The sequence below is a fragment of the Girardinichthys multiradiatus genome, chromosome 22, assembly GCF_021462225.1.
Source record: "Girardinichthys multiradiatus isolate DD_20200921_A chromosome 22, DD_fGirMul_XY1, whole genome shotgun sequence".
Lineage (NCBI taxonomy): Eukaryota > Metazoa > Chordata > Actinopteri > Cyprinodontiformes > Goodeidae > Girardinichthys > Girardinichthys multiradiatus.
Window position 1 is genome coordinate 45,796,414 of NC_061814.1, and position 27,009 is coordinate 45,823,422.

General features: G+C 41.9%; 1 protein-coding gene across 1 annotated transcript in view; it reads left to right on the forward strand.

The window, feature by feature from the left end:
• The window catches only part of LOC124859083 (helicase with zinc finger domain 2-like), a 69,751-nt gene extending 48,050 nt beyond the window's left edge, over positions 1–21,701 (forward strand). The window contains exons 8-21 of the mRNA XM_047351583.1: positions 3,903–4,695; positions 4,995–5,070; positions 5,220–8,592; positions 8,684–8,769; positions 11,222–11,359; positions 11,437–11,592; positions 11,702–11,846; positions 11,977–12,093; positions 12,212–12,404; positions 17,055–17,204; positions 17,288–17,497; positions 20,039–20,195; positions 20,353–20,520; positions 20,785–21,701. Of these exons, the coding sequence (XP_047207539.1) occupies positions 3,903–4,695; positions 4,995–5,070; positions 5,220–8,592; positions 8,684–8,769; positions 11,222–11,359; positions 11,437–11,592; positions 11,702–11,846; positions 11,977–12,093; positions 12,212–12,404; positions 17,055–17,204; positions 17,288–17,497; positions 20,039–20,195; positions 20,353–20,520; positions 20,785–20,894 (5,872 nt within the window). The 3' untranslated portion in view covers positions 20,895–21,701. The remainder of the gene's footprint in view (positions 1–3,902; positions 4,696–4,994; positions 5,071–5,219; positions 8,593–8,683; positions 8,770–11,221; positions 11,360–11,436; positions 11,593–11,701; positions 11,847–11,976; positions 12,094–12,211; positions 12,405–17,054; positions 17,205–17,287; positions 17,498–20,038; positions 20,196–20,352; positions 20,521–20,784) is intronic.
• Positions 21,702–27,009: the final 5,308 nt, after the last annotated feature.

Consider the following 27,009-nt stretch of genomic DNA (forward strand, 5'->3'; position numbering starts at 1 on the left):
CAGATCAGGTTCTGCAGTTATTTCCAATGTTGTCTCACTTGCTGAGGATGAAGTAATCATCTTCGGGAGCATGTCAAAGATTTTCTTTTTAATAGAATCAATTTTATTTAAGAAGAATCCCATAAAGTCATGACTGCTAAGAGTTAAGGGAATGGATGGCTCAACAGAGCTATGACTCTGTGTAAGTTTAGCAACTGTACTAAAGAGAAACCTAGGATTATTCTTGTTCTCTTCTATTAATGATGAGAAATAAGCTCTTCTAGCTTGGTGAAGTGTTTTTATACAACAGTAGGCTATTTTTCCAGATTAAGCAGGAATCCTCTAGGTGTGTAGAGCGCCATTTTCTCTCCAATTTTCTGACATTGTGCTTTAAACTACGCAGCTCTGAATTAAACCAAGGAGCTAGCCTCCTATTAATGATTACCTTCTTTTTCAAGGGGGCTGCATTGTCTAATGCATCACGCAATGATGAAGAAACACTATGAACAAAAGAATCAATTTGTGAAGGAGCAGAAACAAAATTCTTGCCCTCCACTGTGTTTTTCAGTGATAATGAGGAAATTAAAAGTGGAACAGATTCTTTAAAGGTTGTTACAGCATCGCCTGATAATGATCTACTATAATGCAGTACTCGGTTAAATTAAACTCGAAGGTTATCAAGAAATGGTCAGACAGGACAGGGTTATGAGAGAATATTGTTATGTCTTTACACTCAATGCCATATGTCAGCACAAGGTCCAGAGAATGAAGACAAAGGTGGGTAGGTTTGTTAATTTTTTGTGCAAAGCCAACTGAGTCTAAGATAGCATTAAACGCTATATTTAGGATATCACTTTCAGCGTCTACATGAATGTTAAAATCCTCCACTATAATAACTTTATCTGTATTTAACACTAAATCAGATAAAAGGTCTGAAAACTGATCTAAAAATTGAGAGTAAGGGCCTGGTGGACGGTACAAAACAACAAACAGAAGAGGTTTGAGTGCTTTGCAATTTGGATGAGGAAAACTAAGGATTAAATATTCAAAAGAGTTGTAGCTATTGATTGGTCTGGTACTAATCAATAAATCGGACTGAAAGATGGTTGCTACTCCTCCTCCTCGCCCAGTATTTCGAGGAATGTGAAAATTCAAATAATTAGTAGGAGTTGACTCATTTATAGTAACATAATCCTCTTGCTGCAGCCAGGTTTCTGTGAGGCAAAATAAATCAATCTGATTGTCACAAATCAGGTCAATAACTAGCAAAGTCTTTGAAGAGAGAGATCTTATGTTCAGTAAGCCACATTTAATTGTTTTATTTTTCTTTTCGGTCTGAGTTGTGTTTATTTTTATGAGATTTTCCTGATTTCCTCCTTTTAGATAATTTTTTAATCTATTCAATTTTGGCCGTGGGCGAGACACTGTCTTAATAGGTTAATGGCTGGGTAGCAGTACAGAAGCTGCAGAGAGGAGTGTTAAACTATGATCCTGCTTCCTGGTCTGAACCCTGGGTTGTCAGAGTTTTGGAGAACTAATTAATTCGTCCAGATTCCTTGAAAGAAGAGCTGCTCCATCCAAAGTGGGATGGATGCCGTCTCTCCGGATCAGACCAGGTTTTCCCCAAAATGTTCGCCAGTTATCAATGTAACCCACATCGTTTTCTGGACACCACCTAGACAGCCAGCGGTTGAATAACAGCATGCGGCTAAACATGTCGTCACTGGTCCGATCAGGGAGGGGACCAGAGAAAATGACGGAGTCCGACATTGTTTTGGCAAACTTACAAACCGAAGCAACACTAACTTTGGTGACCTCAGATTGACATAACCGGGTGTCATTACCGCCAGCGTGAATAACAATTTTACTGTATTTACGCTGATCCTTAGCCAGCAGTTTCAGGTAGTATTTGATGTCGCCCGTTGTGGCCCCTGGCAGACATTTGACTATGGTCGCTGGTGTCTCTAGTGCCACATTTCTGACTATGGAGCTGCCAATTACCAGGGTTGGCTTCTCAGCGGGTGTGTCACTGAGCGGGGAAAATCTGTTAGAAACGCAGACCTGGTGACCTGTGGGCTGGGATCTAGGACTATGCTTTCTACGTACCGTCACCCAGCCGGCCTGAAGACCCGGCTGCACGGGCTCTGCTGGAGGACTGCTACGGGGAGCTACCCTCGGTGGCTCCGTGCTGGCTAAGGGGCCTCGGCTATCTGTTGGTTTTTCAACAGCGTGTAGCCGGGCCTCCAATTCCAACACCCTCGCCTCCAAAGCTACAAAAATGCTACATTTATTACACGTCCAATTATCACTAAAGGAGGCAGAGGAGTAACTGAACATCTGACACCGAGAGCAGGAGAGAGGAGGAGACTCAGAGAGAGAAACAGCAGAACGGGTAGACATGGTGGAGCTAAAGCTAAGCTAGCGACCCCTTACCACTACTAGAAAAACCATGTAAACACGGAGAGTCCCCAAACGTTAAAAGTAGCAACAGAAAGTAAGTGTTTTAACGTGCTTATGTATTAGAACAAGTAAGAGATATCACAGTAGAGAGAAATCAGATCAAACGAGTGAGCTTCACACACCAAACAATTCACCAACAGCGAAAACAGGAAGTGACGTTACCCAGAGCAACAGAGCATCCAATCAGTCCAGTTATCTGTTCTTTCTTTCTAGGTAAAACGACTAAAGGAGCTACATCCATTAACATTTACTTTTCCTTCCCATAGAAAGTACTCCTGGATCAGTGATTCTTTGTTCTCTTTGTGTCTCTGCTCTGTTCTTTCAAACCTCCAGTCGGTCGTGGCAGATGGCCGCTCACACTGAGCCTGGTTCTGGTTCTGCTGGAGGTTTCTTCCTGTTAAAAGGGAGTTTTTCCTCTCCACTGTCGCTACATGCATGCTCAGTATGAGGGATTGCTGCAAAGTCAACACCAGTGACTGTCCACTGTCTCTACATGCTCATCCAGGAGGAGTGAATGCTGCAAGTCACTGACTGGATGCAATCTGCTGGGTTTCCTTAGATAGAAAAACTTTTTATCCAATTTGAATAAATAACTGAATCTGACTGAACTGTTCAATGGTTACGATTAATTAGAATGTATGAACCTGACTGTTGTGAAGAACATTGAGACGACATGTGTTGTGAATTGGCGCTATAGAAATAAAACTGAATTGAATTGAATTATATAGAATAAAACAAATGTTCCTGTCTCAATATTTAGGTAATTTTATTGATGCTGCTTTTGCTCAAACAGGACTCTAAAATTTAGTTGAATTATTTGTTTTTGAACAACCAATATGTTTTCATCATTAATGTTTTAAAGTAGAGCAAATTATTAGAAAATAAATAGGGTTAAAATAAAATTCAGTGTGGGGAAGTATGCCATCAATTATTATTTGTTCATGATCTGAACAAATTATTTAGTTCAATGTTGCATAGTTGAAATTCATGCACAGGATTTGTAATTTCTACAATTGGACTGTTTTACTAATTTATACTGATATTGCTGAACACTTCCAATGGGATCTTTATGGGAGACATACATATCAACCAGCATTAGTGGTAGAGATGAACCAACTTGGCTGTATTTAGACCAGAACAGTTATCCAAAACTAATTAAGGTTAATTAATCAAGGCATTACCTGTCAGCATGTCCATGCTTTCAAAGGGAAGGATTGGGAATATTCTCCCCCAGATAAACTTGTTAACTGCATAAAGCCCATCTGAGAATGAAGCCTTAAACCTGGTTGCTGTGTACAAACTCTGTTGCAGGGCATGTTCCTCTTAAGTTACTATTATATTGCTGTATTACTGTTATATAACAGCTTAAATAGTCTGAGGAAAATCCATTAAACTGTGCAAAAATACGCAGATATCCTTTAAAACTGACAGGAATTTTAACTTGTCTATTTTGTACCTTTCAGTTCTGCAGACCTGTATGTCCGAGCTCACTTCCATCCTTCCATCAGTAAAAATAATGCACTGAAGCCAATTCGGATAAAAGCAAACAGTCAAAATGCTCTGATGGCCACAGACGGGATCACCTTAAAATATTGTTTTCTCTCAGAAGACAGAAAGTCTTTTCTGCCTCCTACAAAAGCTGTCCTTAAAAACCACAATGTAGTTGTGACTACAACGACAATGGCAGGACTGTTTCATGACCTGAAGCTTGCAGAAGGATTCTTCACCCACATACTGATTGATGAAGCCTCTCAGATGCTGGAATGTGAAGCTTTGTTGGCCCTCAGTCTTGCGGGGCCCAACACCAGAGTTGCTCTCGCTGGAGATCACATGCAGATGGGACCCCAGCTCTTCTCTGTGGATGACCACTGCCGTTCAGACTACACTCTCCTCACTCGCTTGTTTCACTACTATCAAGGCCAAAAATGTGACGCCGCCCAGAAGAGCAGAATCATTTTTAGTCAGAACTACCGCTCCACCAAAGAGATTGTGGACTTTGTTTCCACCCATTTTTATGTTGGTAAGAATGATGTCATTGAAGCTTCAGGAAATGTTCCAGCTCCTCCAAATGATCACGCTCTCCGGTTCCACCATGTTCGGGGAGAATGCCACTTGGATACCCTGTCTATGTCTTGGTATAACAAGCAAGAGTCTTGTGAAGTCGCTGCAGTTGTGAAGGGCATTCTGAAAAACTGGCCACCAAACTGGGGGCCCAAGGACCTAAGATCCATTTGTGTTCTGTCAGAAGGTCCTCAGGTAAAATTTTTCTAATTATTCTCAAATACAAAAGTCTCTTACTGTATGAAATCATAATTTTTTTTTTTTGATTTTGAGGCTTCTCCTTTAAAAGTAACTTTGACCAGTCACATCATCCAGCACCAAACTGAACTGTGGATTTGTTAGAGTTCAGTTTTTGACGGTTCTGTTTGATTATGCTGTTGCTTCATTATAAACCTGATGAAAACAAACAGAAAATGCAAAGACATGCCATACTTGTGATTCTTGTAAAAATATTTAGCAAACAAATGGTCATTTCAATTGCAATTTCTTAACAGGTTCGACATATTAGAACCTTGCTCTCAGGAAAAGGCTTCTCTGACATCAACGTTGAGACTCTTGCTAATGTACAAGGTAACTTTAATCTAGTTCTGGGCTGAATCCTGAAGGATTTCCTGTATGATGTCAAAGTTAAATAATTGTCAGAGTCTAGCTGCACAACTGTAATTTAGTCCTACTTGTGTTAATTTGACCTAATTCAAACCTCTTTCATTCTTTAACAGGCAAACAGTTCAGGGCAGTCATTCTGACAGCTGTACAAACCCGTGACAGCCTTAAAGAATCCAACCTGTCTGGTCTTCCTCTCTTCAATGATGCCCGTGTTTTAAACACTGCAATGACCAGGGCTCAGTCTCAGGTGACTGTAGTAGGAGATGCTGCAGCCCTCTGTTGCTTTGGGAAATGCTCCAGATTCTGGCAAAGCTTCATAAACCACTGCATCAGCAACAACAGCGTAGAACCACATCATTACACCAAAGGTTTCTTTGAGCAAGATGTTGAGGAAACTGCTAGGTTTCAGAGGGTGGAAGACGTTGATGAGAGCAACATTATCTGTGACTCAGTTCTGCAAGAGTTACGAGATGAGTATGAACAGATGAAAACTGAATATAGTTCAGATGAAGAGAGTTTGGACTGTAAAGTAAACTTTACCCACCAGAGGGTTGGAAAATCATTGAAGGTTTCCAATGATCGAGAAGATCTGATGGAGTTGTGTGAAAAACAACCTGAGTTTTTCAAGAAAGGAAAGTTTGTTAAGCAGTCTTATGACAGAGGTTATGTTGTACCATTTCATAAACCCACCAAGCATATAAACATTCAGGGGAAATCCAAAATGGGGAAGGCTTTCACTGGAGATGAAGTGGTCATTAACACCATTGTGAAGCAATCAATCAGTGTAGTCGGTATTATCAAGGAAAATCAAGCTGCTCGTCAACTTGTTTGCTTCCTTGAGGAAGAAGATCACAGCAAGAGACGCCCAGCTACCTCTGGCAAGTTTGTAAGAAGGATGATGACACCCTTTAATAAAAGTGCAACCAAAATAACCATTCTTCTCTTAAAAGATAGACGGAACTTCTTACCAATATGGGAACAAACCAGCGGATCCTGGACAATCAAAAGATCTTGCCACTTTAATGAAGTCAGGGATGAGGTATTTCTAGTCCAGGTGATTGGCTGGAAAGAAGGCTGCTATCATCCTTTGGGAAAGATCACAGATGTTTACCCCAAAGGAGGACCTTTTAATGACCAACTATGGCTGCTGAAGGAGGAATTTGAAGTTAAAGACTCTACGTTGGAGACATATGAAGATCTTTCAGACAAAGACGAATATAGTGCAAAGAGACAGAATATAACTAATGCAATCACATTCACTATTGATCCAGAAGGAGCAAAAGATCTGGATGATGCCATCAGCATTAGAGATATTGGAAACCATTATGAGCTGGGAATCCACATTACAGATGTGGCAAGCTATGTGAATCCAGGTGATGAACTGGATAGGTCTGCAGAAGAACGTGGTTCTACACATTACCTCGGGGAAGAACCCATTCATATGTTCCCTAAAAACCTGAGCACTCATCGTTTCAGCCTTCTGCCTCATCAGGATCACAGGGCGGTCTCCTTGATGTTCAAAGTGGAAAAAGAAACACACAGGATCCTTGAAGATCCAAAACTTCTGCTCTCCACGATCAGGTCCCAAATGCAGTTTACATATGAACAGGCAGAAGACGTCATCACCCAAAGATACAGAGAGCCCCCCACATTCAGCACAGTAGAGGACTGTGTCACTGTGGGCTACCATTTTGCTAAAGCTCAAAGGAAGTTAAGACTGGAGAATGAGTGGGTTTATTATCAGTGCGATGATGACAGGTTGCCAGGGAGGCGTAAAGCCCACCAGATGATTGAGGAAATCAGCGTGTTATTTAACAGCTATGCAGCAAAATATCTGTGGAATTACAACCATACCAGATATTATACCCCACTTCGCTGTCAGAGCAGCCCAGACTCTGAGAGGCTTGAAACATTCAAAGAGAAATGTGAAAAGTTAATACCCCTATCCTTTAGTGTGCAACAAAGAGTAAACCCTGAAGAAGTAACCTTGCCAAACCCTAAATCAACTGAACATTTCCCCATCCTGGAGGCTGTGTGGAACGATATACAGTCAGCTCTGAGAGAAAACGATACGGACAAACTGGTGGACCTTGTGGCTGCAGATGACATTCACCCTATGCTCCAACCACTCATTTATGAGTTCCAACGCTGCTGCAGTAAAGCTTATTTCATCCGCTCAAACTCCTCTCCTGAAGCACGGCTTGGACATTATTCTCTCAGATTAAATCCTTACACACAAGCCTCCTCACCGATAAGGCGTTACATCGATCTCGTCTTGCAGAGACTCCTGCACTCTTTCATTTGCAACGTTGATCACCAGTACACTCGCACTGAGATTACAGATCTGTGTCATCAGCTGGACCCCAACGCAAAGAAAGCTAAGCAGCTTGAGCAAAAGGCTCAGCAGGTCTTCTATGCAGTGAGCACAAAGCAGCAGAGTGCACCAAAACTAGCCTTCGTTGTTTCTGCAGATCTAGAGGAAGAGTTCAAAGTGTCATTTCCTTTTAACAGGAACATATTTCCTTTGTCTTTATCTGTCATGTTAAGAGAATTACAATTAGAGGACCAGCCAATCTTTAGCCCAGAAGAAAATACCTTGACTCTCAAATGGAAAAAAAGGATATATGCAGCCGATGAGATGCTGATCCACCAAGAGTTGAGCAGGATGTCAGATCGTGGTCCACGCATTGAGATTCCACTGACAGTATGGACCGCTGTGATTGAAGCAGTTCAAACAGAAAACTTCGATCAGGCCAAGTCTCTCCTGATGAATGCCAATCCACAGAAACCAGACACAGTAGTTGTACCTAAAGCTTCATCACCTCCTCCTTTCCAACACTATGCTGACATTCTTCTTCAGCTACTGTCAGGTGACACCATTCAGGTGCAAATGACATCAGAAGAGAAAAGAGGTTCGGATATGCCTGTTATTCAGTTAGTGCACATTAAACCAAAATTTGAGATTTGTGTTCAGCATGTCCACAACCCTATCTCATGCTATACCCAGTCTGCAAACGGGCCAACGAAGACTCATTATAATGATACTAAGCAATACATACAGATCTGGAAACCCATGTGTAAGATGGAATCTGCAGCAAATGCAGTGGAGGACAGTGACAGCATCATCATTGAGAATCTGGAGGTGAACTTTACTCAGCAATACAAAGAGATCCTGAAAGGAAAGTTCTTCTTGCATGAGAAATGGATCAGAGATTGGGTTATTGAATGCTACCTTGATCAGTGCTTACTTTGCATTCGGAAAAGAGGTCTCAAATTTGTTATACCTCTGCAACATTCTGCACCGGTGGACCCAAAAGAGTTTACATGGGTGGCCCATGGTGTCACAACCAAAGAAGAAAAGAAGAAAACTGGAATTGAAGTGGAATTCAATATCAGTCACCTGCCAATGGAAAGTATTCCTGAATGTGTTTATCTGAAAAACACTCTTTACACTGTTGAGATCATCCCAAAGCTCCTGCCTGACATGTGAGTTTAGGTTTACTTTAGTATTGCTTTTAATGTATGGGCTGGTGATGACATCCATTCAAGTTTACAGATATTTCCTTTCTCTTCTCAGGCGGAAAGAAGCTGCCGTTGTAAGACTGGGACAAGCGTGTGACCTAGTCAACAGGATTGCACTCGGAAAAAAGATCCCCAGAAAAAGTAAGAACAGTATGAAACGGCCTGAAATTAAGGGCAGGATTGCAGATATTTCACATTATATAGTCTATTCCTGCAAATAAATTCTTATAATGGAGGGCATTCCCACCTACAATTACTGCGATATGTAATACCATGGCAGATGCATCAGAGCCATATACTGAAACAAAGAAAAGCATTTCTGCTACACACTTGGTGCACTCCACTTCTCTCTTTAAGATACAAGCTTCCTCTTCTGTCCCAGTATCTCTCTTGCAAGCAAACCAACAGTTGTCAGATACAACGCTTTTAAATGTAAGGCAATCTAAACATGGACTGATTATTAAAATTTCACTTCACACCAGCCTGCTCCTAAAAACACCATAAGAAAGAAACAGTGTTTGTGGTGGCACTAATGCCAGTGATGTTGGTAATGACCCAAATCCTCAGAAATGTGCTGAGAACAGAAGAATAAAAGTAATGAATGTGTTGATCTGAGGTAACAACTAGATCTATAGTAATCTCACAAGTAGTAGCTCCGGATCCGGAGACAAAGAAACGTATCTCGGGCCTCATGTACAAAGTGTACTTACACCCAGAAACCTTGCGGCACAATGTTTTACACACAACTCAGCATGTAGTAAAATAAACGTTACATGAAAGTGTACATAAATCCACGCAAATGTTTGACCTGCCGTGAAAATGTGCAGAAGCCAGAGAAACTTTTTTTTTATGAATAATTAACTACAGAGAACTAAACCTCCCATAAATCCACTGAAATATGACTCCATCCAGTTTAATTCGTGGAGCATCAAACCTGATGTTTTTCATCAAGTTTGAGCTTTTATGGTTTAAACCAGAGCGATGAAACTTAATCACATTCAGCCTCAATAACGTAACACACCTCAGAAAATGATGGAAACAACCTCAGTCGGATGGAAACTTCCTCTGTTTCTGTCACTGAAGATGGAAATGCTCATCGGTCTGAGGAGCAGAAATGCATGAGAATCATCTAAGGGACACTTTTATTCTCACTGAGAATAAAACGGTGTCGGATCAGCAGATTAACTCCTAACAAATTTCAGAATTTCTCCCTACCGCCAACTTTTAGTGTCGAAGCTGTGCACTCTTTCGTACATGAGGCCCCTGGTCTTTACCAGGTGAAAAGGTTATTGAAATCTAACATCAGGCTAACCAAAGCACACCACAGACTCCACACCGGCATTATTTATTCAATGGAGATGAGGTCCAAATAAAGGGCTGCACAGTAGTGCAGTTGGTAGCACTGCTGCCTTGCAGTAAGAAGGTCCTGGGTTCAACTCCTGGCAGGGGGTCTTTCTGCGAGTTTGCATGTTCTCACTGTGTATCCAGCTTCCTCCCAAAGACATGCCTGTTAGGTTAACTGGTCTCTCTAAATTTTGCACACAATTTTTATTTGTGTGCATGGTTGTTTGTGTGTTGTCCTGCAATGGACGGGTGACCTGTCCAGGGTGACCCCGCCTCTTGCCCATAGACTACTGGAGATGGACACCAGCTCCCCTGCAACCCATTATGGAATAAGCGGTAGAAAATGACTGACTTTCTGCTTACCCTGAAGGTCCCACCACAGCAATCCAGTCATGTTGAAGTGTGGACCTTGAACATGGGAATTCTGATCATCATCCTGTTGATGACCCAGTTTGGTCGTACCTTGAGAGAAGTTCACAGTCCGTCTAAAGACTTGGACACATTTTTTATTATTGAGAGCGAAGTGTATCAGAGTCAAATTTTTTGTCTGTACAAACTTGGCAATATAGGTGAGTCTGATTCTGATTCCCAGGACCTGTAGCTGCAAAAAAGCCCAAATCATCACCCCTCCTGTTTGTGCTGATCTGCTGGGTTTGGTTTTCTCCAAACATGGTTATGTCTATGATGGTCAAACATCTCTGCATTGTCTTATCCATCCAGAGGACAACGTTCCAGCAGTCTTGTCCTTCATTCAGATGCAACTTTGCTAAACTTTGCTAAACTGCAGCCATCTTGTTTTTAGAGAGAAGAGGCTTTCTCATTCAACCCTCCCAAACAGCTGTATTGGTTCTGTGTCATGACCTTTAACCTGCTAACTGAGGCCTGTAGAGTCTGAGATTCAGCTAATGGGTTTTTGGTCAATTCTCTGACCTTTACACTCAACTGGTTGGGCTCATCAGGATTCATGGATAAGTAAAGCTGAGTATCATCAGCGTAACAATATAAATTTATCGAATGCTGCCTGATAATTTGACCTATTGGAAGCATATATATATATAGTTAAGAGAATTGGCCCAAGTACTGAACCCTGTGGTACTCCACAATTAACCCTGGAGTTTAAAGATGATTTATCATTTACATGAACAAACTGGAATCTGTCAGACAAATAAGATTTAAACCAGCCTAGCGCTGTTCCCGATTCAAGTGACAGCAACACGAAGCTATGATGTGTATTGTTGTATCTTTCTAGTTGTGCAAAGCAGTGTGTTGAAACACCAGGTTGCCAGAACAAACTTACCAGCAGAACTGCCAGAGCTTAATGACAGTCAGCTTCGGGCTGTTGCTGCTGCTTTGAACAGCACCTTCACCTTGATACAGGGACCACCAGGTAGGAGCAGAAACATGTTCATTATTACTGTCTTTATATGCAGCATTAAAGATGTATTTTATTAATTTCATTGACAGGAACTGGGAAGACAGTGGTGGGTGTATATATTGTGTACTGGTTTTTGAAGTTCAACTCTCAGAGCCGCAGGAAATGTGAAGACCCAAATGACAAAAACAAAAAAGAAGTCATTCTCTACTGCGGTCCGTCCAACAAGTCTGTGGATGTTGTTGCAGGTAAGTTTACTTTTTTAATTAATGTTTAAATTGGCTTTGGATTAAAATTTGTGTCTTCACTGAATTTCAAGGACAATTTGGGGATTATGTATTTCTTGTTTTTCTTCAGAGTACTTGATGAAGTTTAAGGGGAACCTTCAGATCCTCAGAGTCTATGGCCTGAAAGTAGAGATGGTTGAATATCCTTATCCAAACAGTAACCTGCAGTTTTCCCAAAGGTCGCTTCGCCAGGATCGTTCCAAGCCAGAGCTCAGGTACTGCAGCGTAGCAACATTTATTAAAGCCTCTACCACATGTAGCCAGAGAGATCCCCTCGCTGTTACTACTAACTCTGAAGGTGATTCTCTTAATTATCAAGGTTTTCTTGTGTTGCATTGATTTTAGGAGCATCACTCTGCATCATCGCATGCGTGAGCCAGAAAACCCTTTCGCAGATAAAATCAAACAATTTGATGAACGGATTTCTCAGGATGAAGTCTTGACTGCTGAGGAAGTGACAGAGTAAGTAACCATGCTGCATGCATTCAGAGGTAGTTTAACCCAAACATCAGTATTTTGCTTTCATTATATCACATGAGTGTATTTGAACATCAGTTCTTCTCTGTGTTTTTCCACACAGATACAAGACACTTCTCAGAGATGCTCGGATACATGAACTGAAACAACATGACATCATACTGTGTACGTGCACACAGTCATCCACCCCCATCCTCACTTCCACAGTCACTGCACGTCAGATCCTGATTGATGAAAGTGCAATGGCCACTGAACCCCAAGCTTTGATTCCTTTGGTCTGCAACAAACCAGAACAGGTTCTGTGTTTCCTACATTGACATGCTCCATTCTGTGTTTACTCGTTTTAATCAACTCTATCCTAACCCTAAAAGCTTTTCTGTCAATGGTCTCTAAGAAGGTTCGAATGACCTTTTGAAAAGAAACAGCCCCACATCATCATATGCCTTCTTTTCTTTATTGAACTTTTCCCAGCGCTACCTCAGCAACATCCTTCCCATTTATTATCGTCATATTGAGTTGCTGTTAATTATTGCAGTCAGACTCATATGGCTGACCACGAAAATGGTCAATCAGTGAACAGCAGTCCTGCTCAGCCCCAACTGGACCTCCTGTCCAGTTACCAAAAAGCCAGCACTGGGTCGGAAAAGCCAGTAATGGAAATGGTTGCAAAACGAGCTGAATGGAGCCCAAGGAAAAAGGACTATAGATCTTCCCTCACCCTAACCCCTGAGTGATGGTGTTGAGGTAAAATAATGCTATCACTGATATTCTTGCGGCCTCAACATCTCCCAGTCCGGATGTCGTGAGAAAGAACAGATGAAGAGTAGGAAATTAAGATTAATGCAAGTTTAATTTGGAAGATAATAAGTCCAATGATTTCTAATGCAAAATGAATATACAAAATAACACAAAGAAAGAAAATTACATAAAGGCCCTTACGGAGAGAGATCGCAGATTTCAGCAAAGCATGGCTGTCTTTACCCAGATGTCTCTGTCATTACAAGTTCCAGAACATCTTTATACCGTTGACTTCAAAGCTTACTGAATGTGCCTTCCCCTTTTTGCAGTCTGGTGTTGTAAATCAGCCAAGCTCCCTTGTGGTATCTATACCATGCCCAAAAGTTGACATTTATTGCTTTATTGTCCCTACTGCCAGCTTTTACTGCTTGCAGCTGCCAAGAACCTTCTAACCTCTGTTTCACCCTTGTGCCATTCTGACTCCTGCTGTCTTCTCTCCTCAAGGCTCACTCATGTTAAATCTCAGTTTAATGTTCTCACATGCAAACTAAACTAATAGCATGAAATTACATGATTTTAATTCTCAACAATGGTTACTATAAATGCAAATGATTTCAGTTTGTATTATTGTATATGCATTGGGATAATTATCTGGACACAGCTCAGCCAGAATTATGGGGCTGTGGCAGGAGAAGCGGAGAGGAAAGACGCCGCTGGCTGGAGTGGTGAAGCTCCAAAGTTTGCTGATGTTTTGTGTAATCAGCTGGTTTAAGTAGTTACTAAATGCAGCACCTGTCAAGATCCTAAGGTGTTAGGTTATGGTTTTAATTTCCATTCATGTTTATCAGCATGTTCCTTGTTATGTTCTATAGGTCTTGCCATATTCTGTTGTTTTTGACGCTTGGGTTTTGCCATATAATTTCCTTATGCTCATTATTCTTAGGTGTATTTCTTTAGTTCATTCTTTGGGTTTTTCTTGTGATCCTTTTACATTTAGATTGTTTCCTGTTAAATCTCTTGTCTTTTTTCCTAGGGCATCTTGTTGATTTCCATTCATGTTTCTTCTCCCCTTTTCTGCTGGTCTGTCTCAGCTGTTCCACATTTCCTCTGATTGCTCTGCCTTCTCTTTGTCTCAGCTGTAATTTGTTCCCTCTGATTAGCTCTCCTGTGATTTCTCTACCCCTGCCTCAGTATATACTGTATACTTACTGGTTATCTTTGTTCCTCACTGGTTCCCTCTGTTTATCTGCCATTTGGGCCATTTCTCTACTTCATGCTCATTTTCTCCATAGTTTCAGTTGTTCCTGCTAGCTCTGTAACTTATTTTCATTCTTGTTGCTTTTTCTATTAAACATTCTCACTTTGGTGACCTCAAGATGGTTCTTTTTGCTGCAGTTCTCAAACAGGTTTAGAGATGTTTTAGCTCTTGTATCTTCCTGCTCACTATGTCGAGGATAATTAATTTGAATTCTTGTCTAGCTTTGTTCTTCTCAGTTACAGTTGCTTTAAACTGCGTACTTATTGCTTATTTGCCAGAGGTTCCAATAAAGGTGAAGAGTGTTGTTTCTAGCTTCTTAAAATATTCTAAGAAGCTAAAAACTGAAAAACAGTTCAGCAAATGACCCAACATCAATGGGGGGTTTTCACTGTCGTCATTGAAGTTGCTGGTCCGCCATCTTGGGTGTCTCCGTGTTGCGTCACAGTTCTTCACAACATTACAACACTGCATTCTTTTTCGACCACAGATCAGCATCTAGAGCCGTTACAGCCTCCTGATAAGGACATGTACCTCAAGAAAATTGCGGTCATCAATACGGTGGATCCAGATGTACTGCCTATTTGTTTGTTTAACGCAATTTAACACACAACTACTTTTTAATAGCCACAACATGGGCAGTGCTGAGTGCTGCTACCCAGCTCAGAATGAACTGATCAGCTCACGGTCTTCGCAGACTCCTTGAATGAGGTTCAGGCCGTCCAAAATCCACCCCAGCTATGTAATTCAGCCGCAGTTGTTGGCGTTGTGTACTCAGTGGTTTTGTTTTCTCCGGTGATTTTCTATCACAGCTGGCAGACGGTAATGAACGTTGGTCTTGACCCACAAGTGCAGCTTAACCCACAACTAAGCAGGTTTCCCCCATAGTTAAATTAAATGGCCCAGAGTTTTGCTTCATTGAGCAGCTTAAACAACGAAAACAGGCTGCAGCTGCCACCCAAGATAGCAATTGTGAAGTGCGGTCACGTGACCACGACGTTATGTGAAAACCCCCCATTTGGATTGACCTGCAGAATATCAGCAACAACTGGAGCCCATCCCCCCACCCTGAGCTGAACCTTTCTTTATGCTGACTTTAGGCAGATGACCTTAACAGTTTCTACTGCAGGTTTAAAAAGCAGCTGTTCATAGCCCCCACCAACTCCTGTACATCTCAGGACATTAAAGCTACCGATACACCAAGCCCCTCAGGACCCAGCGAAGTCAAGTCTAGTCTAGTTTATTTATATAGCGAAGGGACCAAGACAGGCTCAGCTAAGGTTATACCCGCGTCACTCTTTTGGATCTAATTCAAATTTGAGGAGTTTTACTCACTTATGGTTCAAGCAGTACTCAAGAAGTACTGAAGCTCTTTACATCCATTGCTAAGCTCACAGGCTAACATTAGTTTTAGTTGACTGCGTTCATAATGTAAAACCAGTTGAAGAATGTTTTGCAACAGTCCAGATGTACAACTTCTTTTCTGGTTCAGCAAATCACAAGATGTTTATGGAGAATCAGCAAGAACTTGAGCCCACTGAGTAAACTGCAACTAAAAAGATTATCAAAAGGATATCAGACAGATATGTCTGTGGGAACTGTGGGAAATAAACAAACTCTATCTGCCATCAACTCCTGAGGATGTGAGCTATCAGACATAGAGCTGCTGAAGCCAATCCACCGATTGGAGAAAAACGAATACTGTCTGTGTTGTAGGTGTAGAAAACGCCCAATATCTGAAACGCCATACTGTGCAAAAAAGGACTGTAACAAAGATGCTGATTTAGATGTAACATAACCTGACCTCATCAATGATTGGTCCAACCCAGGGTCCGTTCACAGATTAAAATCCCCACCTATAAGGACCATATGTGAATTTAAACAAGGGAGCAATTTAACAAAGGAGTGAAGAATTGGGGGTCATCGAATTTCAGAGCGAACACATTTGCCAATTTGACATAATTCTAAAGTTTAGCAGCCTTAAGGAGCTAATATCGTGGAGGATTATGTCAAACAATTCACCTCTGGTATTCAGTATGCTAACCCCTCTAACCTTAACCCGAAAGGCTGAATGAACAATCTACCCCACCCACCCACCTTTCAAACGTAAATGATCTGGATTTCTAAGATGAGTTTCCTGAAGGAACGCAGTCCCTGTTTTTTACATTTTGCAGATGCGTGAGACCTTTTCCTTTTTACAGGATGGTTCAGACCTTTGATATTCCAACAACTCCAAAATTACTTGTCATATTATTTAGGTCATCAATAAAATCAGGGAACTGTACAGTTGAATATTAACCTTACAACAAATAAAAAAACAAAATACTGAGCTGAGCCAACAAACATAAATGACAGCACGACCCAACAACCCTCCCCAGAACTCCAAGGTGTAGAACAAACAGCACACCTTTCCTATCTACCTGCAACACCTCAATATAATACCAATCGAAATTACATTCCTATCTGCTTCTTAAGAAATATGTCAAATTCTGATTAACATAACAGGTCAGGGTTGTAATAATAGTGCTCTGCTGTCAAAGTAACACTTATTGTAGTCACACACTTACCAAAAGAATCTCATTAAATTTGTCATTGACCTCCTTGAACGATGTTTTTGGCTCGGAGATTAGCGTCGACCTATGCTCAGCTAATGAGGCTATAAGATCAGTCCTGCTGATGGCGGCTTCAGGCTTGACTTTTTCTTTTATTTTGTTTTTTGCCTTAAATTTGAAATGTTATTTAGTTTTCTTCTTGTAGTCAGTTTGCTAGGATTGTCTAAAGATGGTTATATATCTGAAAGCTTTGTAAGGTTTCTAAAACATCATTTTCACCACTGACAACAAACGTTTCTCAGGCAAAAATGATTTAGATTTTTAGAACAACTGTTTTTCTCAGCAGTCTTTTGTTGCTGACTTCCCACTAACCTCTCCTGAACCTTGTCATGGTTTACCAGGTCGTGTTAATTGGTGACCACAAGCAGCTTCAGCCAATCGTTAAGAATCAGACTGTGAAGAAGCTGGGTATGGGGAGGTCTCTCTTTGAGCGCTACTACACCATGTTCCATGAAAACACAGCTGTGATGCTGGATACCCAGTACAGAATGGTAAGAACATCAAATATGTACTCAATGACTAGCTTCAGCAGGGCATCATAACCCAGATCTGTTGTTGTGTGCTGTTTTAACAGCACGAGGACATCTGTAAGTTCCCCTCAGAGGAATTTTACGACAACAAGCTAAAGACAGGCGTGTCGCAACCGAGCAGCGTCCTGCGTGTTGACGGCAGGACGATGCCGCTGGTGTTTGGGCACATTGAAGGAGAAACCGTTCACCTAGTGGTGAAGACTGCAAAGGGCAACAACAACTCCAAAGCCAACCAAAAGGAGAAAGAGAAAGTGGTGGGTACCATTTTCTGTTCAGTTTAAACTATCAGGGTTAGTGGCTGTTGCTGCATTCTGCAGGTTTTTTATTTAAAATGATGCTAAATGTGAGTAGTTTAAAGTCAGCTAGATCCAAAATTAGCTCATAGAGGGCTGTAACCTAAAGGTAGACCCGTCATCACTGGGGGGAAAGAAAAAAGGAGTAAATAATTAATAAAAATTTCCTATATTTTTAAACATAAAACATAAAATCACCAAGAAAAGAAATCTGCCATTTATCTGGGTAAAACAATGCATTTATACTTTGCCCCTTCCCATTGTTTGTACAATACTTTGGGCCATTGTAGCAACAGCTAACACCTGCAGACAGCCACAGCAGGGTCATCTGAGAAACAGAGTAGCTGCATCTAGAACTGACCTCCAGTAAGAAGCTCCATAATTCAATTTAATTCAGTTCAGTTTATTTCTGTATCTCCAATTCACAACATGTCATCTCAAGGCACTTTACAAAGTCAATCCAATCCAATCATACAGATTTCATCCATTCCAATTAATCCTAACTATCAAACAGTCAGATTCAGTTATTTATTCAAATTGGATAAAAAGTTTTTCTATCTAAGGAAACCCAGCAGATTGCATCCAGTCAGTGACTTGCAGCATTCACTCCTCCTGGATGAGCATGTAGAGACAGTGGACAGTCACTGGTGTTGACTTTGCAGCAATCCCTCATACTGAGCATGCATGTAGCGACAGTGGAAAGGAAAAACTCCCTTTTAACAGGAAGAAACCTCCAGCAGAACCAGAACCAGGCTCAGTGTGAGCGGCCATCTGCCACGACCGACTGGGGGTTTGAGAGAACAGAGCAGAGACACAAAGAGAACAAAGAAGCACTGATCCAGGAGTACTTTCTATGGGAAGGAAAAGTAAATGTTAATGGATGTAGCTCCTTTAGTCGTTTCATCTAGAAAGAAAGAACAGATAAACTCTGAGCCAGTTTTCAAGGTTAGAGTCTGAAAGAGAGAACATAGAGTTAGTCACAGTAGAAGCTCAGTCAGTAGCCATGTCTAGGAGAGAGAAAGGGTTAAACACTGAAAGACAGGGCTATGTGGATCATCTGTAGAAGGTGAGCATTAAGTTGTTACCAGCAGAAGCTTGGATGATTCCCCTCTCCAGAAAGGTGTCACAGGTAGACACAGAGTCAGGCCAGGTGTAGCTTCTAGGAAGAGAAAAGAGAGAACAAAGTTAAAAGCTGAAATAACAGCAAATAATGCAAAATTGTAGAGTAGTAGGAGAATGTAGCAGTGAAAGTGGTCATTATGTCCTCCAGCAGCCTAAGCCTACAGCAGCATAACTACAGAGATAGCTCAGGATAACCTAAGCCACTCTAACTATAAGCTTTATCAAAAAGGAAAGTTTTAAGTCTAGCCTTAAAAGTAGACAGGGTGTCTGCCTCACGGACTAAAACTGGGAGCTGGTTCCACAGGAGAGGAGCCTGATAACTAAAGGATCTGCCTCCCATTCTACTTCTAGAGACTCTAGGAACCACCAGTAAACCTGCAGTCTGAGAACAAAGTGCTCTGTTAAAACGAAATACATGTTGCACATTTTATTTCCTTCCACTGCTCAATAAAATGAAACACATTAACATTTGGGATAAGAGCACATTTTGTTTTCTTAGTACATTGGTTAAACTTTGTGACAGACTGCCATGTAACACTATGTAAACCAAAAGTAGCCAACATCTACTAGATTTCCCTTTTTTGTTGAGGGTAACAAATATTGAATAAATAAATGCCCTGCGCCGCCCTGCGGAAACAGTATACATTTTCTCATTAATATAAAGGACACATAATTACTGCAGAGTTCGTACCGTGGTGAAGCAGAGATGGAGGCTGTGTAAACTGGGGGTTAGTCTACTCAAAATACACTTTCTTCATCCTATAGAATGTGCAATATACTCTCTCTCTCTCTCTCTATATATATATATATACTCTAATAATAATAATAAATAGTTATGGTATTTTCTTCACCGTGCCCTACGTTCATGTTTTAAAATCCATTTCTGTAACCGCATACACATGAATGCATTAATGGTTCAATATGTGTCTGTGGTGTGTACAGCATACCCTCTAGGTGTCAGCAGTGAGCCAGTAACTGTAGAAAAGGTGAAAACATTTTCACAGGTCAGTTCAACACCACAACATGAGTCCAGACGCTGAGCCCCCACCCAAGGTTAGCTCCAATGCTGTCCTTCAGATACTTTATATGGATTCTAAATACTGTGATATAGTCATGGTACGTAGTGAGGAGGTTTGTGTTTTTCAAATGCAATTACCAGATTAAGACCCAAATATCAATCAAACTTTATTTATAAAGCACTTTTCATACAGTCACCTGTAACAAAGTGCTTTGCAGAGACAAGAAACAAAAGAACTGATTTTTAACCACTGGAGACACAATAAAATGATCCAAAGGATTAAATCAGGTATACCGTCAGAGCCTTTTGACGTCATTGACAATAAATGAAGGATTTTAACTGCTGCCCTTTTTGTTTTGCAGACACAGATTGCTAAAATGCTCGTGGAGAAAGCAGGAGTGGATCAGGGGAGTATTGTGGTTCTGTCTCCTTATAACGCCCAAGTATCAGAGATTAAAGAGGAACTCATCAACAAGAACCTGGGAAAAATCACAGCAACCACCATCACAAAAAGCCAAGGTAAACGTTTCTGATCTGAAGCACGTAAACAGAATAACCGGGTCCAATCTGTAGTCAGACATGAGAATATGTGCAGTTCAATGAAATAATGCACTTCCTCAGCTCAGCTGGGTTTGTCTGGCAGAACCAAATCAAACTCACTTCTGTTTTCTCCCAGGGAGCGAGTGGCGCTACGTGATTTTATCCACAGTCTGCTCGGTTCCCAGAACCGAGCTTAAGAAGGAACTGGACGGTGCCTGGATGTCCAAACATGTGGGCTTTGTTGGAGACCCCCACCAGATAAACGTTGCCATCACCAGGGCCAAGGAGGGACTGTGCATCATCGGTGAGGATTAAACACCATCACGAGACCCCAGAACCTTTTCCTGCTGCAGAACCAAGCTCTTGTAGAATCTGGTCTGAACCAGTCTTAATTAATCATGGATGGTACCTCAGCAGAAATAAATCCTGGAGTAGTTTTAGGCAAACTGTGGGACTGGCTCTAGATGAGGGTTGATCACCATGAAGTGATTAGTTCTGATCCACATTAGGTGTCAGAACTTTAGAGCAGAAATAACACTTTTTTTTTTTCATTCTTCTTCTGGAAAAGGTAACCAGGAGCTGCTCAGACTCAACACAACATGGCGCCACCTGCTGGAGCACTACACTTGCCACAACGCGGTGACCAATGCAGAGAAGATCTCTGTTCACCACAGCTGATCAGTTTCCTTCAGATGGACTCCCTTATATTTTATTATTCCAGAGAGTCTGGCTGCTTTTTATACAAGTTAAAGATTTTTAGTCTGTTTGATGAATTTCTTTTGTAGAGCTCAAAATCTTAGAATGACTTTATGTTTAATCTGAATATTTATCTCAGGGAACAAACTGGTCCAGTTCTTATCTAGTTCTAACGAAGTCAGTCCAGATTCCTCTCCAGTCAGTTTGACTGATTAAGTTTGTTTTACATCAAGATGATTTAAGGTTTCTCTCTCATAATGTCCTTCATGCCTTTAATTTTATTATTTTATCACATTTTGAAGTTTGCAATGTTTTTAATCAATAATTGTTTCTTTTGGACTCATTAAGTTAAATTAAAAAGCATAACTCAAAAGTTTCCTTTAAAGGTTCACCCCAGAACAGAACCAGGTGTTAAAGATATTTTTTGTACAGACTCTGGGTGTAGCTCTCTTCACAACGTCACAAACACTGGTCGATTCCTTGAAACAGGCATTTAATTACAAGCATGACTTAATGAAGCTCTGGCAAGACACAATTTGATATCTTCCTGTCGTCATCTTCATGCCTTAACATCATGGGACATCGCACAACAATATGCCACAAGAACTTAAAACAAATGCATAAAACACAAAGATGCATATTACCGAAATGTAAAGCGAGTGTGAGGCAACTGTGGCTCAGTAGGAAGAGTAGTCGTCTTGCAATCAGAAGGTTGTGGGTTCGATTCCAGCTTCCTCCTGCCATAGGTTGATGTGCCCTGGGTTAGGGTTAGGGGTGCAAGGCACTTAACCTCAAGTTGTCTACCGATCTGCATATTGGTGTATGAATGCGTTAGTGAGTGCGATTGGGTGAATGTGGCTCTAGTGTAAAGTGGTCTGTATGACTGGAAAAGCTCTATATAAGTTCAGGCCATTTAGCATAAGCAAAGATAAAACACATTTAGCATATATCGTTGGCTGCTTGTCATGAAAAGAGGTTCTTAAACCCTTAAAATATTCTTCTGGTTCAGTTCCTCAGCCTGATAGCCTTCCATGGATAGAAAAACGTTTTATCCAATTTGAATAAATAACTGAATCTGACTGCACTGTTCAATGGTTGGGATTAATGGGAATGTATGAACCTGACTTTGTAAAGAGCTTTGGGATGATGTGTTGTGAATTGGAGCTTTATAAATAAATTGAATTAATATGAATTCAGCCTCATTCAGCTTCCTTATAACAACAAAACTGTGCTGCTTATCTCTGTATTTACAGGCTGAGTGATTCCTACCTATGGGGAGCCGAAGGGCAAAATTTAACCAAAATAAATTCACTGGCACATTTCTGTTATTTAGCGTGCTTTCTTTACATTTAGTGAATTTTTCTCACATTTATTAGGAAATGCTAAATATCAGAAAAGCTTTATTGCCAAGTACGTTTTTGGACATACAAGGAATTTGTTTTGGCGTGATATAAATCTATATCTCGAAATAAATCTTAAATCTTAATCTAAATGTTAAATCTAAATCTCGAACTTAAATCTTCAGAAGATATGCTAATTAACCACGGTAAGTACAACAGTTTTTTCAATCAACTTCTGTACTAAAGTAAGTTCAGGAGGAATCTGCTCTTATCCAGCCAGCTATTCAGTGTATCGTGGGGTTGCTGTCGGACGAAGCTGAAGTTGGTTTCCGATTCTAGCTTCTGATTCGGGAAATGGCCAAAGGGTAATTCTGTTGGATGGGTGCGATGACTGTATCGTTCTTGCCTCTGAGTTGACTAATTAATACCTAAAATTTATTTGGTCTTTTGTAGCTGGATTAACTCGTTCGTTCGTCGTCTTCCAGTTATCCAGGACCGGGTCGCGGGGGCAGCAGACTCAGCAGAGACGCCCAGACGTCCCTCTCTCCAGACACCTCCTCCAGTTCCTCCAGGGGGAGCCCAAGGCGTTCCCAGGCCAGCCGAGAGACATAGTCCCTCCAGCGTGTCCTGGGCCGTCCCCTGGGCCTCCTCCCGGGGAAGGCGTCCAGGAGGCATCAGATATAGATGCCCGAGCCACCTCAACTGGTTCCTCTTGATGTGGAGGAGCAGCGGCTCTACTCCGAGCTCCTCCCGGATGGCCGAGCTCCTCACCCTATCTCTAAGGGAGTGCCCGGCCACCCTACGGAGGAAGCTCATGTCAGCCGCTTGTATCCGAGATCTCGTTCTTTCGGTCATGACCCAAAGTTCATGGCCATAGGTGAGGGTAGGAACGTAGACCGACCAGTAAATTGAGAGCTTTGCTTTTCGGCTCAGCTCTCTCTTCACCACAATGGACCGGCACAGCGCCCCCATTACTGTGGCAGCCGCACCGATCCGTCTGTCGATCTCCCGCTCCATTGTTCCCTCACTCGTGAACAAGACCCCGAGATACTTCAACTCCTCCACTTGAGGCAGGAACTCCCCTCCAACCTGAAGAGGACGAGCCACCCTTTTCCGGTCGAGAACCATGGCCTCGGACTTGGAGGAGCTGAACCTCATCCCAGCCGCTTCACACTCGGCTGCGAACTGCCACAGCGCATGCTGTAGGTCTTGGCTAGAGGGGGCCAGCAGGACCACGTCATCCGCAAAAAGAAGAGACGAAATCCACTGGTCCCCAAACCAGACCCCCTCCGGCCCTTGGCTGCGTCTAGAAATCCTGTCCATAAAAGTTATGAACAGGACCGGTGACAAAGGGCAGCCTTGCAGGAGTCCAACATGCACTGGGAACAGGTCCGACTTAGTGCCGGCAATGCGGACCAAACTCCTGCTCCGCTCGTACAGGGACCGGATGGCCCCTAATAAAGGGCCCCCGATTCCATACTCCTGGAGCACCCCCCACAGGGCATCACGAGGGACACAGTCGAATGCTTTCTCCTGGTCCACAAAACACATGTGAACCGGTTGGGCAAACTCCCATGAACCCTCGAGTACCCTGTAGAGGGTACAGAGCTGGTCCAGTGTTCCATGGCCGGGACGAGAACCACACTGCTCCTCCTGAAGCCGAGGTTCGACTATCGGCCGGACTCTCCTCTCCAATACCCTGGCGTAGGCCTTACCAGGGAGGCTGAGGAGTGTGATCCCCCTGTAGTTGGAACACACCCTCCAGTCCCCCTTTTTATAAAGGGGGACCACGACCCCAGTCTGCCAGTCCAGAGGCACTGTCCCCGACCGCCACGCAATCTTGAAGAGGCGTTTCAACCACGACAGCCCCACAACATCCAGAGATTTGAGGTACTCAGGGCGGATCTCATCCAACCCCGAAGCCTTGCCACCGCGGAGCTTTTTAACCACCTCGGTGACTTCAGCCTGGTTGATGAAAGAGTCCAACCCCGAGTCCCCAGCCTCTGTTTCCACCAGGTAATGCGTGATGGCAGGATTGAGGAGATCCTCGAAGTACTCCTTCCACCGCCCGATAATGTCCTCAGTCGAGGTCAGCAGCCTCCCACACCCACTATAAACAGTGTTGGCGAAGCACTGCTTCCCCCTCCTGAGGCGCCGGACGGTTTGCCAGAATCGCTTCGAGGCCAACCGGTAGTCCTTCTCCATGGCCTCACCGAACTCCTCCCATTCAATTGCCTTTTTGATATATGCTGTGGCAATGGTCAACTTATCTCCATAGTGCTGCTCAAGCAAAGCCCTTGCTTCTCTGTAAGCTCTGTCTGGTTTTATGTGCTCGCAGCTGCGTACAAGATGCAGTGGTTCTCCGGCTGTGAACTGCTCTAGATAGTACAATTGATCTTGTTGACTGTCAGTTTGGTTCTCAATGGCATGCTCAAAGGCTCTCATAAAAGATCTGTAGGTAAGAGGGTCACCCGTGAATACTGGAATTTCTCTATAAGGAAGTCGGGAAAGACTTTGCTGTTTTATGAGCATCTCAGTATGATGATTTTGTTGCTGCAAAACCTGGTACAGATCGTCAGGAAAGGAATCTGAATGTTGGGCATGTTTTGTAGCACTTTGTGAGTAAAACTTCCTTGATGTAGGAGTGAGATCAGCCTCCGCTTGATGTTCATCATCAAATTTTTCTTGCTTTACTGGTTTGTCCGCAAAATCAACAGATTCGGTTTTAAGTTTTAGAATAGCTCGTAAAGAATCAACCTCAGACTTCTGGGTATCTTCACTCTGTATAAACCTTTAGCTTAGCATTTGATATGATGAGCTCAGTCTCAATTTCTAGTTGCTCTTAACTTCAAATGGGTTTCTTCTAATTCAATTGCTTCTTTCTTTTTTATAGCTGCTGCTCTAGCTAAGAGTGCTTCACGATCTGCTTTAATTTCCAGCCGCACTGAACTTGTACTTGATCTTTGGGATGCCTTGCTTGTAACTGAACTGGTCCTGGAAACACTGTAATGTGGTCCTACATCCTCCTCTGGTGAACACTTTGCATCTTCTGTCCTTTCTTTAATGCCTTGTAAGAAAAGTTTAAACTCAGAATGTCTGACCTCAAACACATCCTGATCTTTATACTTATCTTCATTTAATAATTCACACAGCTCTTCATTAATGCGCTTGTATTCCCCCAGGCATTTAACAAACATTGGAAGAGATTCTTCATTTATGAAATCAACATTGGATTCATTTTGTTTTAGTCTTCTCCTTTGTCAGCTTTCCCCTATGGAGGACCAATCCTGACAAAATTAAAAATAAAAACAAATATATATATCTCTCCTCCATATTCCCCTTCTTTCTCCTTTTAATCTGGTGATCTAGATCTAATCTACCTTCTAGACCTCGTTCCGTGGTCTTTGGTGCCCTCTTTTGGTCGACTTGCGCAACTTCACCTTCGCCAGCCATCTTATCCCGTTTTATATATTTTAAATCTTTACACATAAACTGTAAGCTTCCAAACAGCTTCGAACTCTTCTTTAAATGTTCACACACATATGTGAAAGAGATCTTTTACAACTCTGGGATAAATAGGCCTTGACAAGCGCTGGCTCCGTTAGCAAGTTAGCTTAGTAACCAACATGATGCGGGAAGAGGCTCAACTCGAGCGGGCTTTATTTCTCCAACTCCGACAGGCGTTGTGCGATGTTGTTTACCGCTGGTCTGGTAAACCTCTTCCTGACTTGCTCTTGAAAGAATCCTGCTTGAGAACAGTCTTTTGACTTAATGTAGTTGCGGGAAGTTCGCACTAGTCTAGACCTCTTGAGTTCTTTCATACGCGACACATTCGTATAAAAAAAGGATCTTGAACCTGCTCTTTAAGTTTGTGACTTTTACTCAAGTTGAAAAAATAAAACACAAAGATACAGACTCAAAATAAAGATGGTGATGGTCAAAAGACTATGTTACTCCTGAGGTGCTAGACTTCAGTCAAAAGAAAGAAAAGTCTTCTTCTTCTACTAAATGTCCACAGACAATTAGAAGGCACCATGCAATGAGCTTCAATTATGCATATGGCTCCTACATGACCCTTTTTGGGGGGGATTTAACTCAGAGAGGCTTATGTTAAGGTTGGATAAGACTTTCTTAGCCATGCACTAAAGAAAAAAATGAATTTCATGAAATTCATCTTGTGAAAAGCAGTTGTGGACCACACAATAGTTGTTGATGTGCTTATGTTCTGAGAAGATCAGCCCACTCTTTCTCTTCATATTGTATTGAAGTTCTGGAAGATCACAATTGTTGTTTCTTTTCTGAAATGTATTCACACTCAAACACTCTATTACTTTAGATCATTTGCTCTGACTTTAGTTGTAAGTATTTGAAACTGGTGCAGTCAAAGGTCTTGCATCATCATAATAAGCAGCTTTTGCATCCTCTGCAGTTTAACGGGCCTTTTGGAGAAGGTGAAGATGCTACAACCTCAAGTGTTAGTAAGCGCATTATTTTCATACTTTTTATTTAGGCTTTAATTCAGTATAGTCAAAAGTTTTAATTTTTATGCTTCTAGATTCTGATTTAAAACAAATTCTGGTTTGATTTTGGGCTTTTTAGTTTAAAAGATACAGATTTAGAAGTGGTTGCTGCCCAACCTAGTAACGTTATCCTCTGTGTCACTACAAGGTTGAGATCTGTCCAGTTATGAACTCTAAGCACACATTGTGTCTCAGTATATGTACAACAACTTATTTTATACTTGCACCTTTAATGGA